This window comes from Phaenicophaeus curvirostris, chromosome 27, assembly GCF_032191515.1.
Source record: "Phaenicophaeus curvirostris isolate KB17595 chromosome 27, BPBGC_Pcur_1.0, whole genome shotgun sequence".
NCBI lineage: Eukaryota > Metazoa > Chordata > Aves > Cuculiformes > Cuculidae > Phaenicophaeus > Phaenicophaeus curvirostris.
In genome coordinates, this window is record NC_091418.1 from 6,402,806 (window position 1) to 6,421,121 (window position 18,316).

An 18,316-nucleotide genomic window follows, 5' to 3' on the forward strand; every position below is an offset into this window, starting at 1 on the left:
TTGGGCTCTCACCATCTCCTTTGCCTCCCTCAACTCCAACACAGCCAGCTAGCTGTGTTATGTGGCCCACCGGGCCAGTGGCTGCTCCGGGATGATCAGGGGTGCACGGAGAGGGGAGACCTTGGCGATATGGAACCTCCCTTTGGAAACATGGCACTGTGGAGGGCAGTCAGTGTCTTGGAAGGTTATGTGCAGTTGTGAAACTGTGTTCCGTGTTCTTTCCTCAGAGCTCCGTCGGACAGTGCTGATGAGCCACCAGCAAAGAAGGCAAGGACAGGTACTGCATGTGACACGAGGATTTAATGTGCCCCTTTTTCCTTAGGTTTCCTGTAGTGGAGGGAACTCTAGCATTTCTTCTTCACCCTGCTGTGTGTGAGGCCTGCTGTGTGTGAGGTGCAGCTCCACCCTCTGAGCTTAGAGTGTTGAAGTCACGACATCTAGGTTGCGTCTGGCAATGCTTGAATATGAATTCTTCCCTGCATCCTTGCGTTGTCTCTGCACTGGGGCGTTTATCTCGTCATCTTGGTGCAAGAGCTGCCTTGGGGGCAGTACTGCAGTTCTATGTCCACCATTGGCTTGCCAGAAGAAATTGTTTTAAATGCTAATTTCAGCTTGTAAATCCTAGTGATTTTTTTTTTTTTTGGCAGGGGGTGGGGAGTTGGGAAAGAAAGAGGAGGACAGCACCACCCCCAACAGTAGCTACTGACTAAAATGCCTTTGGAAGAATTTTGGTGTACTGAAAAACTGTTCAAACTGGCCCTCAAGACACATTATTGTGCCAGTGATGTTTATGGCTGCAGATGTGAGTCTGCCCCATGCAGAACGTCACAGCACGTGGCTGTTTGCAGCAGCGGAGTGCGATATATTGCTGCTCGCCCTCAGGCACCCCTTGCTTGACTGGGAGTTGTGAGCCTTTAGTCCATTTCTAGTGCTGTGCGTGACTATTTCAGTGACAGCAGAGCTTCGGAACGATGTCAGCTGACTGCACGGTACCACAGCAGGTACAGTTAGTGAGCCTAAGATGGGTAACTGCTGAAGGAGTTCCCTTCTGCAGAGTGGGCTCGTTAAAGTGGTTTGCTGACTGGTGGTTTCCTTTGGTGCCAGCACTGTGTTAGTGCTCTGCGTTTCATAGAATCATGGAATAGTTTAGGTTGGAAGGGACCTTAAAGCCCATCCAGTCCCACCCTTCGGCCATGGGCAGGGATACCTCCCACTGGACCAGGCTGCTCAGAGATGAGGTGCTCAGGGATCTGGTTTAGGAGTGGACGGGAATGGGTTGGATTTGATGATCTCAAAGGTGTTTTCCAACCAAACAATTCTATGATATTCTATGAAACTGCCCAAGTTCAAACTTCCTGACGGTGCAGTCGTCATTACCAGTGTTTTTTTGTATTTATCACCCAGGAAGCGAGGACTTTGTGCATCTGATGGTAAATGAAAGCTGGCTTCTTGTTCTCATAAGACTGCTTTTCTGTGCAGGTTTCAAAGATGGAGATGTTTGCAGCTCACAGGTGCCTCCGAGAGGAGATGTGACCAGGTAGTGTCTCTTGTAATCACTGTTCTCCTGTCATTTAGCTCTGCGTGTGTCTCTTATCCAGAACAATTCCATGGGACAGTACGGATACATAGCTCACTCCTCTCTCTTTTTCTCTCCCTCACCTCACAGGGTGGAAAACACTGTGGAGGATGGGAGGCCAGGGCAGCTTGCCGCTGCAGAGGTAAGTTTGTGTTATTCGTGATTTCACTTCTTAAGCAAATGCAGCTCTTTGTGATCAGAAATGCTCGTCCTCCTCACTCACATATTGCTGAGTGAGTAATGTGTTTGTGGCGATTGGTTTGCTCAGGGAAAGAGGGAATGTGTGAGAAGTAGTGCTATCACCAAGGGGTTCCGGCTGTCCTTTGTTTAGTTTCTGGACTATCACAAGCACTATGCTCTTTCTCTTCTCCACGCTTTTATTTTCAATAAAAAGTAACTTTGCAGTTTGCTGGCTGGATGTGTGTACAAAAATCCTTCCAATTTTATACATCAGCAAGATTTTCTGCACTATCACCTATCAAAAAAGTGTGTTTCCTTGCTCACTTAATGTCCTTTTGCCCAACAGAACCAGAATGGATCCGACATCTCAGGAGATGGGTTATACGAGTTACATCCAGCATCTGTTCCATGCAGAAAATCACCCACCCTTGAGGTTGAAGCAAACAAATCCCCAGACCTGGGAAAAAAAGGAGACGACTTTCCTCCAATCACAGAGGTACCATAGCTGATGGTTTGTTAGACAGGACACAGTGCTAGTGTCAGCAGTAAAGCTGATTTTTAAGGATTTAATATGCTTACGTGCTCCTTCAGTAGAGCTCACCTAAGAGTTTATGGGGCTTCTGCTACCAGGACAAAAGCTAGGCCAGGCTTAACAACACAGCAGTGCTAACCCGATTCACCTGGTTAAGAGGCAGAGCCTCTTAAATGATTTTGTCCTATCCTATTGTGTTGGTGGAACCTGAAAACTGAGCTTTGGCTGATCCATAGCGCTGCATTGCTTGGGGGTCAGCTGAGCATCTTGGGTGCATTCTCAGGGTCCCACAGAGCTGCCTGTGGGCGCTCAGGACCCCGCAGAGCCCTTTGTGTGTGCTGAGCATTGCAGTGGCTGGAGGAGTTATCTTAGTTACACTGTTCAACGGGGAGTGGGAGTCCAGGTTCCCCTTTTTACCTGAATTTTGGCTGCTTTTATTCTTTGGAGTGCTGACCTAATTGACCACCTCTGGTTTTGCCTGTTGAGGAGAAAGGCAGAGGCTAACTTGTCCTTTCCAAGGGTTTACAAATTCTGCTCAGTAGAAGGAAAACCAGGTGTTGTGCTTAATTTGCCAGCCCAGATGCAACCAAGAAGGGGACCTAGTGGTCTATTTGCATTTCTTACGCAGGCTTAGATGGCAACATCCATCTTGCAGATAGCTGGATGCACAGCGTGGACTTGTGGTTGCATGACTCCAGTGTAGCTGCCTCAGTTTACCTTACGTAACCCTCAGCATGGCGAGAGCTGCAGCATCACGTGGGAAAAGGGTTCTCTCTACTTCTGTTAATTTTTCAGCTCCTTTAGTGTGTTTGGTGTCCACATGTTGGCTATCGGCTTCCTTTTGTGGAAACAAACTGGGGCAAAGCTGGGCTGTGAAGTTGAAAGTTGGGGTGCTGAACTGACAATGAAGTGCTGTTACTAACTTAGCAAAAAGCTAGTGCCTGAGATTCATTGCAGGCTTTCTTGCAGCTGAAAGCTTGTTAGTGTGCTCATTACTCCATTTCATGAGTCCTTCCCCATTTAATTGTTTGGTTTAGGCCATGGAGAGAGAGATCGAGGCCGCATTTAGCCGCGGGAATCCAAATGATGTCCTTAGCAGTGCCTTCAAAATGGACATCATTCGTCTTGACATCTGGAGGCTGAAGAGATCTCGCTGGCTCAGTGCTCAGGTAAAACTGACCAAAGCATGACGATATCTTCATCCGGCGCAAAGCCTCATGGCCCTTGTTGCTGTATCATTCTTTTGGTAAGCTAGTGTCTTGTTTTACATCTCAAGCTCACTCTTTATGGTACAGATCATTCATTTTTACTTGAACCTTGTCACTGAAAGAAGCAAGAAGGAAGAGTATCCTGCAGTTCAAGCTTTTACTATTTACTTCTATTGCAAACTAGCTACTCGTGGATATGCAGCAGTGAAGAAATATACCGAAGATGTTAATCTCTTCACAAAGCATATTGTGTTTGTACCTGTCTTCATGAACTGCCATTTTACTCTTGCGGTGAGTCGAACTGGTTTTTCGTTTGGAATTGGACAGGGAGAGAAACCTGGTGACAAAAGCCGTGTCTGTTTTGACGTGTGTGCAGTGGAAGTTTGTGCTTTGTCTGACAGTCCCTTTGTAATCACAGGTCATCGACATAAGAAAAAAGACAATCAAATATTTTGATTCTGCAGCAGTAAAAAGAAAGAACGAGATCTGTGAAACTCTATTGTAAGTAATGGCTTTGGTGCGGCTTTCAAGTTGTGAATTATCAGAAGGCTTTTGGACCTTGTCCAAACTTGTCACTGGAACACAACTGCAAGTTTCCACATTTCTTTTAGATAACGAAGCAGGAATCTTTGCCTTGCTGTGAGTCGTGTGACATTGGCTACTTAGCTTGTACCACACAGTCCCCTCCAGTCAGGGCCTTGGGTACCTGGGTTCTGCCACCTTCCCACCACACACACGCACACACAGCCTCGCTGCCAAATACACGGTAGCCTGGTGCCACCTGTACTGACCCTGTTAGGAGCAAATGCAACTGGGCTTTAAGGAGTGAGCTTATGCTTTTGTGGAAGCCTCTGTTGGAATCACTGGTCTCATTCCTGACTAGTAAACTTTAACTCGCAGCCTCTTATTTTGTCCGTAAATTTAAGCTCTGTTTTTGTTGACCTACATTTTAGAGGCAAAGAGTTATTTTGATTTGCTCTCAACAGCAAATACCTGCAAGAAGAAAGTCAGCAAAAAAGGCACCTGGAGCTCGATCGTTCAGAGTGGACGCTTCGCAGCATGCGGTCACATGTACGTGAGCACTACTGGGATGTGAAATGTGAACTCTCAACTCCTTCTTCATAGAGGTCTTGACACTCTCTAAGTCCAAGCTTTTAGAAAAGAGCCATATGCATCTCATGTTCTTACGGTGCCACCTTAGGCTGCAGCTGACCCAGGAAACCATGGAATCGCAGAGTGGTTTGTGTCAGGAGGGACCTTAAATCCCGTCCAGTTCCAGCCCCTGCCATGGCCAGGGACACTTCCACACCAGCTTACTCAAAGCACCATCCAACCTGGTCTTAACCATGCTGGGATGAAATCTTTCAGCATGACCTCTCCTTGCTGGATGCATGCTTCATTTTTTCTATTTATTCTGCCGTGTTCAGGTGAATCTGACCTTGCCCCCACTTCCCAAGACAAACTTAATCAGTTTAGCTCTTGTTGGTGAACACAGGCTTTGGAAATGTGTTTGGAATTTGGGGTAATTATTCTGGTTGGGAGCACGAGTCCTGGTGTGTGACAAAGCAGAGGGTTGAGCGGGTGTTTCCCTGAGTTGGGCTCCAGGAAAGCTGGGGAGGGGCTTACCAAGGGCATGGAGCGATAGGGCAAGGGGGGATGGCTTTAAATTGGAAAGGGGAAGATTTTAGTCCTAATGTGCAATCCAAATTCCTCATGATGAGGGCAGTGAGGCCCTGGCCCAGGTTGCCCAGCGCAGTGTTGGCTGCCCCATCCCTGGAGGTGTTCAAGGCCAGGCTGGATGGGGCTTGAAGCAGCCTGATCCAGTGGGAGGTGTCCCTGCCCAAGGCAGGGGTGGGACTGGGTGGGCTTTGAGGCCCCTTCCAACCCAAACCATTCCATGATTACTTAGTCTCTTCTAAAATTGTGGAGAGAGAGAATTTAACTCCTGTATCTTGGGTCTGCCGGAGCAGGGAGGGCATCTTTCCTAGGAGGCTGCTCTTCCTTCTCAGCCTGCCAGGAACTTGGATTGTAACACCCAAGTGAAGAGCTGATGTGTGGTCAATCAGGTCTGTTCCTTGAGTTGTGTGATGGTGAATGGATTGTCCCAAGTGTCTGTTAGGATGGGTAACAAGTAGTGCTTCCAAACTGCCTCTCTTTTACGGTATTGGAAAATTCTGCTTCTTTGCATTCATTAGGAAATCCCTCAGCAAGAAAATGGAGATGACTGTGGAGTTTTTGTATGCAAGTATGCAGATTACATCAGCCGAGACAGACCATTAACTTTTACACAGGTGAGTGGGAGTTCAAACTGTCTCCAGACGTCTTTGCTCAGATACAAGAGCCAGGGAATGTTAGAGATTCCTAGACTGTCCTGAGCTGGAAGGGACCCACAAGGCTTATTGAGTCCAAGTGCTGTCCCTGCACAGGACACCCCAACATTCCCACCGTGGGGCTGAGGGCATTGGCCAAAGCCTTCTGGAATATTGTCAGGCTGTGACTGCTTCCCTGGGAGCTGTTCCAGAGCTCCACCACCCTCTTGGGGAAGAACCTTCTCCCCGTACTCAACCTAACCCTCCCGTGGCATCTTCCTGCCATTGCATCGGGTCCCGAGTTCCACAGCAGCTGCTGATTGTGCCTGGAGCAGGGATGGTGGTTCTATCCCTTGCTCTGGTGTTGGTGCGTAGCTGGTGGGGTTGGAGCTCCACGGTGGCCTTGGAAGGGCAGAGCTGTGTTCTCTATCCTTATATCTGGTGTCTGCTACCTACTTCACTTCATGCGATGCCACAGGTGGTGGGGTTTGGATACCTGGCCCTTATGTCTTCTGGAGAAGTGTGTTTTCCCCTGTTAGATGTTTGTGCCTATTTTCTGCATTGTCTTTGTGTTTAAAGGATTTTTCCTTTTCTTTCCAGAGTGACATGCCATACTTCAGAAAGAGGATGGTCTGGGAGATCATCCACCAGCAGCTGCTGTAAGAGGTGTCCGATGAGAGCAGCACTGTGATCACCTCAAGGTGACTGATAAGGCTTTTAGTTATTTTTCAAATACTTTATTTGGATGGGTAGTAGGCACACAAATTTTCCTCTTTAGGCTATGCAGTAGTGGTTAAGGAGGGGTGGTGGTTTCCCGGTTATGGAGGCAGTAACTCTCGTTGCTGTTAGCTAAGGCACCTGACAACACACAAGCAGAAAGGTGGCTGTGATGGGGAGGAGCCAGCACTGTCAGCCTCCGTCACTGAGATGCAGCACACGTGGCCACGTTACAGGCAAAGAGGACTCTCACCCGTGGTGCTGGCGACCCCTGCGTTTGCTGAGCTCATCTGGGCTCCCTGCTTGGCTCCTCGAGGGGACAGGGTTTTAAAAATTCAAGAAATGTTACGACAAAATCAATTTATTATGATGGGGAACAAAGAACGTCACTAATAATAGATTGAAGCAGAAATGTAAATAGTACTTAGAAAAGCTCTTTTTAAGATACGCAGGAACCACATGCTTTTTTTGTAATTCCTCATAAATATTGGTCAACGTTATTAAAAAAAAAGTTATCATAAAAAAAGGTTACGAATCATTTGAAAGAGACACATTTCAAAGTTATAAGTGTAACACTCAATCTCCATTCTAATAATAGTTATCATTTAGCATGTGTTTTAACAGGAAATTTCAAAAAGATCAGGAATATTTAATGAATTATTACAATTTACTGAAATTATCTTAGTATTACCATTGCTTTATATTCCTGGTTTTACTTCTTTAAAAGGTGGACAAACTAAATGGTAGACCTTTTCTTTATAGTGTCTGTTGTTTCTTATGAATATAGTAATGATGGAGCAGAATTTCTCACCCTTAATTTTTTGTTTGGACCTAGAAATATTGTCATTTGGTGACATTTATGTTCATTTTGGCAGAGAGATATTTAAAGTATGTTATAATTCTTTTCTCCTTCCTCTCATTTTTCTCCTAGGGTGGGTGCAAACATACAGTTTTCCTGTGAAGACAATTATGTGCTGTAAGGTTGTAAAAGCATCACTTGTCAGAGATACGCTGACAGATGTGCTGGCTGCCTGGAGTGACCACAGGCCAATTTGCAGAGGTAGGTGTTATTCCTCGAATTTTTTTCCTGAAGTTTAAACGGGTAATTTATAATTTCTGCTAGCCTGGTGCCACCTGTACTGACCCTGTTAGGAGCAAATGCAACTGGGCTTTAAGGAGTGAGCTTATGCTTTTGTGGAAGCCTCTGTTGGAATCACTGGTCTCATTCCTGACTAGTAAACTTTAACTCGCAGCCTCTCATTATGGCTGTAAATTTAAGACTTGGATTGTTCCTCTGAAAGCCTTAAATCAGCTGCTGTAAGGATGCTCTGACGCAGTGCTGGCCTGCCGCTCAGCTCCCCGTGATCCTACAGCAGCTCTGTTTTTTTTGACCTGCATTTTAGAGGCAAAGAGTTATTTTGATTTGCTCTCAACAGCGAATACTTGCAAGAAGAAAGCCAGCAAAAAAGGCACCTGGAGCTCGATCGTTCGGAGTGGACGCTTCGCAGCATGCAGTCACATGTACGTGAGCACTACTGGGATGTGAAATGTGAACTCTCAACTCCTTCTTCATAGAGGTCTTGACACTCTCTAAGTCCAAGCTTTTAGAAAAGAGCCATATGCATCTCATGTCCTTACGGTGCCACCTTAGGCTGCAGCTGACCCAGGAAACCATGGAATCGCAGAGTGGTTTGCGTGAGGAGGGACCTTAAATCCTGTCCAGTTCCAGCCCCTGCCATGGCCAGGGACACCTTCCACACCAGCTTACTCAAAGCACCATCCAACCTGGTCTTAACCATGCTGGGATGAAATCTTTCAGCATGACCTCTCCTTGCTGGATGCATGCTTCATTTTTTCTATTTAGTCTGCCGTCTTCAGGTGAATCTGACAGCTTAGCCAGCTGTGGTGGTGCTGTGCAAGGAACCGCATTGCAAACAGATTTGGAGGAGCAGTAGGAACTTGGGGTCTCACCATCTCCTTTGCCTCACTCAAGTCCAACACATTCAGCTAGCTGTTTTCATTATTTCTACCCCACTGACCTCCACAATCAAAAGGACCCACACAAGCACACACTAGAGCAGCACTGCAGAGCAGCAACACCGGTCAGGAATGAAAGGCAGGATCCCTCAATTAGCTGTGAGGTCACTGGAGGAGGAACTGGATGAAGCTGCGTGAAAAGGGGTGGGGACTGGAGCATCAGTGGCTTCAAAGATGCCTCAGTTGATATGTTCATACTCAAATGAGTGTTTGGTGCAAACCAGGTTGAACCTAGCCTCTCCGGTTCTCTGTGGAACCTCCTGCCCTTGTGCAAGGCAGAGGTGATTTCCGTTTTTGCATATGCGGTTTTCTATCCTTGTTAAGGACATGGCTATGTGACTGGGTGCTGTTAGATTGCCAAACTGGTGTGTGGAAACAGAAATGCCCAGCAATACAGCAGAGAGAGAGAGAAACGCTAGTAAGAAGGCATGGCTGCTGCTGCACACTCGTTCCACAAGCAATTGTCCCCGGGAAAACATCCAAAGAGCCCCCCAGTGCTGATACAACAGCATGTCCAAAACAACATATCACTAACTCAAGGACAAGAGCACACTCCTGCACTGGCGCGCTTCTCCACACTTCTCACCTTTCTGGGGGCTTGACTGCCAGGGCTGCCTCCCCTTTCTCCTCTTCTGCCTTCAGGCCAGGTAGTGTCTTGGCAGAAAGCGTCCTTGCAGGCTGGAGGCACTTCTCATGATAACCCCTTGTGAGTGAGACACAAGAGATGCCCTCAGACAAAAGACAGCGTTGTGGTAGCTCAGACCAGAAGCACAAGCAGAGCTGCTCAGTCCTGTGGGGAAAGCATTGGTGCCAGCACTCATGATTCCCTGGGAGTCTCATTGCCTACCAGGACTTAGGTGGCTGCAATCCCTCAATCTCCACAGGTCAGGAGCACAATTATCATTCCTGTGCTACTCCTTGCTTAGTATTCCCCTTCCCTTGGATGTCTTCTGAAAGGCGGGGCTTGCCAGAAAAAGCCAGAGGCCTCACAGAGACTCTTTGGGGCCAACACCTTCCTCACAGAAAAAGGGGTCCCCGCTGCCTGCCTGGCTCTCATAGATACATTTGCTTCTGAACGCACTGTCAGCCTAAAGATGCGGTTTCCTGGGAGTCTGTGACCAATGCCGAAAGAAGGAACCAAGCTCCTTCTCCCAGGCTGCCATGGGCGTGGAGCACATGCTTGGCCGCTTCTGAAAAACTTCCCAAAAAAGCCTTAATTAGGAAAGGAAATTAAAAAAAGATTGAAAGCCCAGGACAGCGCCAAACTCCCTTTTCTTTGAGAAGATTTGAGGTGAAAGGCATGGATAAGGGGAGTTTGTGGGAGGGATTTGGGGTGAGAGTCATATTTTAGGGCATTTGTGAGGAGATCAGAGGTGAAGGCACGTATTGGGTAAGTTTGGGGAATGAATATGGGGTTAAAGCCAACTTTTGGAGCATTTGTGAGGAGATCAGAGGAGAAAGGCATGAGTTTTTGGAGTTTGGGGAAGGATTTAGTAGTGCAAGTCATCTTTTAGGGGCATTTGTCATGAGCTCAGAGGTCAAAGGCACGGCTTAGGGGGGTTTGTGGGAGGGATTCGGGGTGAACGCGATCTTCTGGGGGCGTTTTCAAGGAGCCCCGCGGTGAGGCCGGGGGCAGCCATGTCCTCCCGTCCGGGCCGCAGTGCGCACGCAGCGCCCCCTGCTGGGCGAGTCTGGGATGGCCGAGAGGCCCCCCCCCCGCCCCTCGCAGCGGCGCCGCCCCGGGAGGGAGCTCGGAGCCCGCCCGGTTCCTGCCGCCGCGGGCACCGACACCTCCCACCGGAGCGGGGGCTCCAAGCCCCCCCGCCTGGCCTCGGACCCCTCCGGGGATGGGGCGGCCAAGGCTTCGCTGGGCAGCCCGGGCCAGCGCGTCTCCGCCCTCAGAGGAGAACGTTTCTGCTAGAGATCTCGCCTCAGTCCCCTCACCCCCCCCTCCAGCTCCCCAAAACGCAACCTTCACAGAATCACAGAATCACAGAACAACCAGGTTGGAAGAGACCCACCGCATCATCGAGTCCAACCGTTCCCATCAAACACCGATCCCATGAATTTTGTCCTGGTTTCCAGGATTTTGCCCCCAGATCCTTGTATTTTGTCCAAAATTCCACAAATTTTGCCCCCAAATCCTTGTATTTTGCCCCAAACTCCACAAATTTTGCCCCCCAAAATTCTCAAATGCCATGAATTTTGTCCCAAATTCCATAAATTTTGCTCCCAAAATTCCCCGATCCCATGAATTTTGTCCCGGTTTCCAGGATTTTGCCCCCACATCCTTGTATTTTGCCCCAATCTCGAAGAATTTTGCCCTGGGGAGGGGCCGTTGCCCCCAAAGTCCCCGATTCCCGGGTTTCCTCCCCGAACCCTCAGTCACTGGAGGCGTCGCTGCCGCTTTCTTCCTCCTCCTCGTCCTCCTCTTCCTCGTCCTCTTCCTCCTCGTCGCTGAGCCGGGGGCTGCGGGGGGGCCCCGCCTCGCTGCCCCCCGCCTCGGACCCTTCTTCCTCCCCTCCTCCTCCTCCTTCCTCTTCACCGCAAATCTCCTCACTGATAGACCCAAAAGATGACTATTGCCCCCCGTCCCTTCCCCAAGCTCCCCCAAATGTCTAATTTCACCTCAAGCCTTTTCTAATTTCCCCTCAAATGCTCCCCAAATGTGATTTTGTTTAGCTCAGACCCCCTCATTAGCTCCCCCAAATGGTGATTTTCACCTCAAATCTCCTCTCAAACTCACCAAAACTGCAAGTCACCCACATCACCCCACAGCCCTCCCCACCCTCTCCAAAAACCATGACTTTCACCTCAAATCTTCTCACGTTTCCACTCAAACTGCCCCGTGATACGGTTGTTTTACCCCAAATCCCCTCATAAAATCCCTCCAAACACAAATTGTACCACAAATCTCCTTACAAAAGCCCAAAATCCTTTCCCCAGATTCCCCCAAACCAAGGCTGTCACCTCAAATCCTCTGAAATTTCCCTTCAAAGTCCCCCAAATATGATTTTTTTACCCCAAATTCCCTCTGTAAATCCCCCAAATGCAACCTTCACCTCAAATCTCCTCACAATTCCCTCCAAAAGACGACTTTCACCCCAAATCTCTTTTCCAATCACCCCCAAACTATATCTTTCCCCTCAAATATTCTCAAAATTCCACTCATACTCCTTCCAAATATGATTTTTACCCCAAGTCCCGTTACAAACTCCCTCTAAATCCAACTTTTACCACACATCTCCTCACAAATGCGCCCAGAGGATGACTTTACACCCCAATGCCTTTCAAACCCCGCAAAACCATGACTTTCACCTCAAATCTTCTCACGTTTCCCCTCAAACTGCCCCAAAATTTGATTGTTTTACCCCACATCCCCTCACAAAATCCCCCAAAATGCAACTTTTACCTGACCACATCTCTAAGACTCTTTACACCCCAAATCTCTTCCCCAACTTCCCCCAAACCATGTCTTTCACCTCAAATACTCTTACATTTTGCTTCAAACTCCCCCATATGTGATTTTTTACCCTAAATGCCCTCACTAAATCCCTTAGTGCTTGCTCCCAGGCCGGCAGCATCTCAGCTCAGCAAGAGCCATGACACTCGATTCCTTTGGCCTTGCCGGCTCCTCTCTGTGGATTCTCTGGTGCCTAATACAAGTAGCATCCGGCACCACGGGTGGGATGGGGGAGATGGGTGCTGGCATTGCCCTGCTGGGTGGGACATGGGGACTTGGGCGTCCGGCCCTGCCAGGTGCCCTGCACAGCCCTGTCCGGCAGCAGGGGGACGGTGACCCCCGTGCAGGGACAGGGCGCTGCCATAGGATACAAGTCCTTTGCTATGTGTGGGTCTCTAGGCAGAAAGGCTCCTGTCCCCTCCGTGGGGGCAGTGCCGTGGCTCCAGGCAGGGCAGCGGCCATGGCTGTGCTCACTCTGTCCCAGATGCTGGATGCTGCCCTCTCTTCTCCTGGTCTCATCAACTCTGGGGACCTGCACAGCCTCCCGCAGGCCGTGCTCCAGCACCTGGGGCTGCAGGACCCGCCTGTCCAGGTGCTGGGACATAACACGACGCTTCTCCTGGGGAGCACCCAGAGCCTGGTGTCCCCAGCAAAGAAGGAACAGGGTGGAGGTCCTGGCACAGGGCTTGAGCCACTTGTCCCTCTGAAGGCCCTGCAGCTGGGGACTGTGAGCAGCCTCTGGGGCAGCTGGAGAAGGACACAAGCGAGACCAGCATCTCCAAGGTGAGGCTCTGCCTGGTGCCCTTTGCGCTCCCCTGCAGGATGCCTGCTCCTCCAGGGCCTGCACTGTCACTGTGCTGCTCTCAGACCAAGGTCTGGCTTTAGACCCAGCACGTAACAGTGTATGTGGCTGCACTGCAGGAGGGAGATGGAGTTTGGGGCTGAAATGCAGTTTGGGGGGAAGAGCTGGGGCTGAAATGCTGCTCCGCTTGCTCTGGGTCCTCCACCTGTGGGTCTGACACAGCCAACAGTGGCTGCACTGATGGAGCTTAACCCCATGCTGCCTGCGAGCTCTGAGCTGGTGGACAGAGGGGCTGGAGGTCCTGCTCCCCAGGGACCCTCCGCTGGGTCTCACCCCTGCCACTCCTCTCTCCCAGACTCTGCGCAAGGAGATCTGTTCTTGCCTGCTTCTGCTCAGCCATTGCTTGGAGTTAAATCTCCATGGCGGGGCCTCCAGTACTTGTGGGTTCTGTCAGCTCATGATCTCATTCCTCCCTGTGCTAGTAAAAGGAGGACCAGGAAGAATATTCAGTCCTTATTGGATGCAAAGGGAACAACTGTGCCACAGGCTGAGGACAAGGCTGAGGTACTTAATGCCTCCTTTCCCTCAGACTCTAATAGTAAGGAAAGTTGTTCCCTGTATGTACATACCCAGGATCCTGAGGAGCACAACAAAGCTCCCATGAGCCAAGAGGAAGTGGTTAGAGGCTTGCTTGGCCAATCAGAAACTCACAAGTCTATGGGGCCAGATGGGATCCACTCGAGAGTATTGAGGGAGCTGGCAGACGTGCTGGCCAAACCCCTTTCTACCATCTACAAGACTGCTGGTCTTGTCTGACTGGGGAAGTTCCACTGGACTGGAGGCTGATGTTGTGCCCATCTACAAGAAGGGTCGCAGGGAGGATCCAGGGAACTCCAGGCCTGTCAGTCTGACCTCAGTGCCAGGGAAAGTCATGGAACAGGTGATCTTGAGGCTGGACCGCTGGGCTGATACCAATGGCATGAGGTTTAACAAGGCCAAATGCAAGGTCCAGCTCTTGGGGCACAACAACCCTGAGCAGCTACAGACTAGGAGAAGTCTGGCGGCAAAGCTGCCTGGAGGAGAGGGACCTGGGGATGTTGGTTGAACATGAGCCAGCAGTGTGCTCAGGTGGCCAAGAAGGCCAATGGCATCTTGGCTTGTATCAGAAACGGCGTGGCCAGCAGGTCCAGGGAGGTTCTTCTCCCTCTGTACTCGGCACTGGTGAGACTGCTCCTCAAATCCTGGGTTCAGTTCTGGGCCCCTCACCACAAGAAGGATGTTGAGGCTCTGGAGCGAGTCCAGAGAAGAGCAACAAAGCTGGTGAGGGGGCTGGAGAACAAGTCTTACAAGGAGCAGCTGAGAGAGCTGGGGTTGTTTAGGCTGGAGAAGAGGAGGCTGAGGGGAGACCTCATTGCTCTCTACAACTACCTGAAAGGAGGTTGTAGAGAGGAGGGTGCTGCCCTCTTCTCCTAAGTGATGAGGGACAGGACAAGAGGGAACGGCCTCAAGCTCTGCCAGGGGAGATTTAGGCTGGACATTAGGAAAAAATTTTTCACAGAAAGGGTCATTGGGCACTGGCAGAGGCTGCCCGGGGAGGTGGTTGATTCACCTTCCCTGGAGGTGTTTAAGGCATGGGTGGACGAGGTGCTGAGGGGCATGGTTTAATGGTTGATAGGAATGGTTGGACTTGATGATCTGGTGGGTCTTTTTTGACTAAGTGATTCTGTGTGTGTAAAGCAGCATTTTGGTTTCTAAGTTTCTTCAATCATCACTGAAGTGTTTTAATTCCTGTGTCTGTTTATAGAACAAAACTAACCAATTTTCTTGTTGCTTTCTTTGGTATCTTACTTGCATGGCATCTTTGTTTCCATGATATGGAGATGCAAAACCATCAGGATAAGGAGTCTCAATTCCATCCAGATCTCCAAAAAATGTAAGTTAACATTAAATAATTCATTTACCATCTGGCCCCAGCACATCTATGTTATACCAGCATTTGGCTGCAAAGCTTTAATTAGAACCTTAGAATGATATCCAACATCACAAGCAGGAAGCACATTTCAATTACTCAGTGTAATATTTAATCTTCTTTTTCCCCTCCAAGCACACTAAATTGTAACCATCCAAAACATTTTTCATCATCCTGCAAAAGCAGTAGTCATTAATACACTGACCTTTACATTCAGTCAAAAATACCTCTATTTTCGTTGGGAAAAAGTTCATGCTAAAAGAGTCTGAATAGAAGGACAGGAGAAGCTTTCATGTCACTCTCATACTGGTGGGGTAAGAGAAGACAAAAGATACTTCTGTTACCACATCAGTGCCACTTAACCATAGCCTGGTTGGATCTCTGGGGATGTGTCCCTGAATTTGTAAGCGCATGGCCAACCTCTGCTGACTTTGCTAAAGCTTCCAATTATAATATCTAGGCTCCTTAAATCAGCTTCTCAACTTAGAACCAGACTGACTGCATTTAATGTTGGTATTTAAAGATATTTAGAAAAACAAGTTACCTGTTTTAAAGGAAGTTTTAACATGGAAAGAATAAATATGAGCATTACAAATTTTCCACAAATACAGACATTACACCTGTAGAAATAAGTATCAAGAATCCCCAAATAAGTTATTAATTTAATTAACACTGTACAAAATCGTGTACATAGCAAAATCAGCAACAGAGTTCATATTAAGTAAAACAACAATCTCAAACTTAGAGAAAGTAAATATTGTTGCATTCTATTAACTACCATATCATTGTGTGCTGCCTCTGCTTGGTCTTCTCAGAGTTCCACTTTCAGTCAGGATCCTTATAACGTTTGGTATATCAATTCCTTAGTTGAAGACAAACAAACTGAAACCGAAAACAAATGGTTCAATGATAAAATACATTAAAAAGCACAAGCTGTACTGAAACATTTAGATGCCAAGATGAGTTTGGATCTTTTCTTATTAAATCATAGAATGGTTTGTGTTGGAAGGGGCCTTAAAGATTATCCAGTTCCAACCCGCCTGCCCTGGGCAGGGACACCTTCCACTGGGTCAGGTTGCCCAAAGCCTCATCCAACCTGGCCTTGAACACCCCTAGGGATGGGGCAGCCACAACTTCACTGGGCGACCTGGGACAGTGCACCACCACCCTCACAGGAAACATTTTTTTTTCTAATATTTAATCTAATTCTTCCCTCTTTCACCTTAAAACGATTCCCCCTCATCCTATCACTGCACTCCTTGATAAAGAGACCCTCCCCAGCATTCCTGTAGGCCCAATTTAAGTACTCAAATGTGCTTCTTGAAGTACTGGAGGATGAAAAAATACCGTAACTGTTAACAATCACGATGTGCCTAGGAATTTTAAGTGTGTATTCCTATAAACAGCTGCACTGGTTCTGTTAAAGGGTCTATCTTGTCCCTCTAGTCTTGTCTCAACTTTCAAAGATCTGCAGCTGATAATGAGAAAAGCATGACCAGAACTGCTTGATTTCACCACTGCAACAACAAGTCAAAGTTTCCTCTTCTGCACACAAGCCAGAAGGCCACGTTGCTTTGATGGAACTAATGCTCTTGACTTTAGCAGCAGGAGAGGAGTAGAAGAAACACACAGACAGCTTAAGTGATGGTAATAACCATTCAGTGGCCGTAAACAAATGCTAAGGGAAGAGTTAGTGGAAAGGAAGTGTGCCTGATGCTTGGTAGCATGTGGGAATATTATCTCCTCCCAATCTCAGATGACTTTTAGCTCAGGGAACTTTCCAAGTCTGATATGGCAGACTTTTCAGTAGCCCTCAAGGGGTTCCACGTTTCCAAACACTTGTCCAGTCTAGCCAAGACAGTGCAGACAAAGACACACAACATTTTTTATCCACAGCATCCTTTTGCAAGGAGTTCCATAGATCTTCCACCTACTGCATGAAGAACCACCTCTTTCTGTCCATTCTGAAATGTAACTCCCTCACTACTCCAACTTTAAGGATCAAAAGTGATTGGAAGTAATAGAATACTGTCAGTCATCTCTATCCACAAGTGATTTTACGAATCTCTATTATAGTCTCTCGAGCATCTCTTTTCCAGGCCAAGAGGAGTCCTAGCTTTCTGTTGGTTCTTACATGGAAGAAATTCCTGTATTTCATTGCCTTCTCTAAACCATTTGCAGCAATTAAGTCCTTTATCTGAAAGAAGGGAAATAGAAATATGTGCCCTATGCCAGATACAGGGAAAACATGAGTTCATGCAACAGCAAAATGATGACCTATCTTGCTTTCCATTCTTTCCTTAATTCCTTGTACTCAAGGTACTCATAAGCTGGTATTTCCACTGATCTGATGAGAGGGTTTTGAAATTCAACAAACACTTTAACTTCTTTGACTAACATCATATCACAATTTTTTGTCATCCAGATACTTATCCCTTTATCCATGTAAATTGTGAAGATACTAAACAGCGCCAGTCTTAAGCACTGGCACACAGTTCTGTAGTGGAACCTGTTTTCATTGTAAAAAGTAACTGCCCACTTGCTATCTGTTTATTATTTAAAAAACATAAGCATTCTTTTCTTTTCCTACAGGCACTTAGTTTCCTTAAAAGCCTCCCATCAGGGCATCTATCAAAAGCTTCTTGGAATTCCAAACAGACTACGTGAACTGGATCGCTTTTACCTGACTCCTTTGCTGACCCCTTTCAAACTACTCCAGAAAAGTTTGTGAGGAAGGATTTCTTATCACAAAAGCTATATTCTTTGCTTCTCCATCATAGAATCATAGAATAATAGAATCACCAGGTTGGAAGAGACCCACTGGATCATTAAGTCCAACCATTCCTATCCAACACTAAACCATGTCCCTTAGCACCTCGTCCACCCGTGCCTTAAACACCTCCAGGGAAGATGAATCAACCACCTCCCTGAGAAGCCTCTGCCAGTGCCCAATGACCCTTTCTGTGAAAAATTTTTTCCTAATGTCCAGCCTAAACCTCCCCTGGCGGAGCTTGAGGCCATTCCCTCTTGTCCTGTCTCCCATCACTTGGGAGAAGAGGCCAGCTCCCTCCTCTCTACAACCTCCTTTCAGGTAGTTATAGAGAGCAATGAGGTGTCCCCTCAGCCTCCTCTTTTCCAGGCTAAACAACCCCAGCTCTCTCAGCCGTTCCTCATAAGGCCTGTTCTCCAGCCCCTTCACCAGCTTCGTTCTTAAATATTGTCAGGCCTGGCACTCACTTTTCCATTTGTCTAACCCACAGATGATCCTACACTTACTTCTCCAGGCTCTGTACTACCTACCTTCCCCCCAGAGCCCCTCCTGGTACAGAGGAGGGTTTTCCTGATACTGACTCGTGTGAAGAATGAGCCCTTGGCAAAAGGCAGCGGTGCTCTCCGTAGTAGTGCTTAGCTCCGAGGAAATTCAGCTTCCTATGGTCGTCTCCACAGGGAAGCGAGCATTTAGAGAGCAGGAAGGAATCTCCTGGAAAAGCTGCACAGCTTGCACACTCTTCCCAGGGCCCAG

At 48.0% G+C, this 18,316-nt stretch overlaps 1 protein-coding gene across 1 annotated transcript; it reads left to right on the top strand.

Moving 5' to 3' along the window:
* The first annotated feature begins 971 nt into the window (after nucleotides 1-971).
* Nucleotides 972-6,468, top strand: LOC138731478 (sentrin-specific protease 2-like). The gene is made up of 10 exons (XM_069877421.1): nucleotides 972-1,001; nucleotides 1,480-1,511; nucleotides 1,667-1,718; nucleotides 2,103-2,252; nucleotides 3,326-3,457; nucleotides 3,584-3,787; nucleotides 3,915-3,997; nucleotides 4,483-4,567; nucleotides 5,692-5,787; nucleotides 6,406-6,468. The coding sequence occupies exons 1-10, from the start codon at nucleotides 972-974 to the stop codon at nucleotides 6,466-6,468; spliced, it is 927 nt and encodes a 308-aa protein (XP_069733522.1).
* The last annotated feature ends 11,848 nt before the right edge of the window (nucleotides 6,469-18,316 follow it).